This window comes from Trichinella spiralis, assembly GCF_000181795.1.
Source record: "Trichinella spiralis strain ISS 195 chromosome Unknown Scfld4806, whole genome shotgun sequence".
NCBI classification, from domain to species: Eukaryota; Metazoa; Nematoda; class Enoplea; order Trichinellida; family Trichinellidae; genus Trichinella; species Trichinella spiralis.
Window position 1 is genome coordinate 1 of NW_003531745.1, and position 401 is coordinate 401.

Here is a 401-nt window from a genome sequence, read left to right on the forward strand (position 1 = left end):
CCTTAGAGCCAATCCTTGTTCCGAAGTTACGGATCCGTTTTGCCGACTTCCCTTACCTACATTATTCTATCGGCCAGAGGCTATTCACCTTGGAGACCTGCTGCGGATATCAGTACGACCAAGTACGAGATTTACCAGGCGTCGCTCGGATTTTCACGTACCGACGAGAGCGCTCCGAACACCGTGAAAAAGTCGGCGTTTTATGGATACCAGAATCCCTATCTCCGGACAACCCGGTTCCAGGGAATGCGTCCCTTAAAAGAAAAGAAAACTCTTTTCGAAACTCACGACGGTCATTTTCCGAGTCGCTTGCGTTACCGCGCGATTGAGTTGAACGCCAACCCCACAGAGAGATTAAAGCGCTACTCTTTGTCTCCGTTACTCGGTTCCGGAATATCAAC

The 401-nt window shown here is 49.9% G+C and overlaps 1 protein-coding gene across 1 annotated transcript; it reads left to right on the plus strand.

Moving 5' to 3' along the window:
* Positions 1-26: 26 nt before the first annotated feature.
* Positions 27-377, plus strand: Tsp_15087 (conserved hypothetical protein; the record flags this gene model as incomplete). The annotated part of the gene is made up of 1 exon (XM_003367120.1): positions 27-377. A coding segment is annotated over one exon (351 nt), but the record flags the coding sequence as incomplete, so codon positions are not given.
* Positions 378-401: the final 24 nt, after the last annotated feature.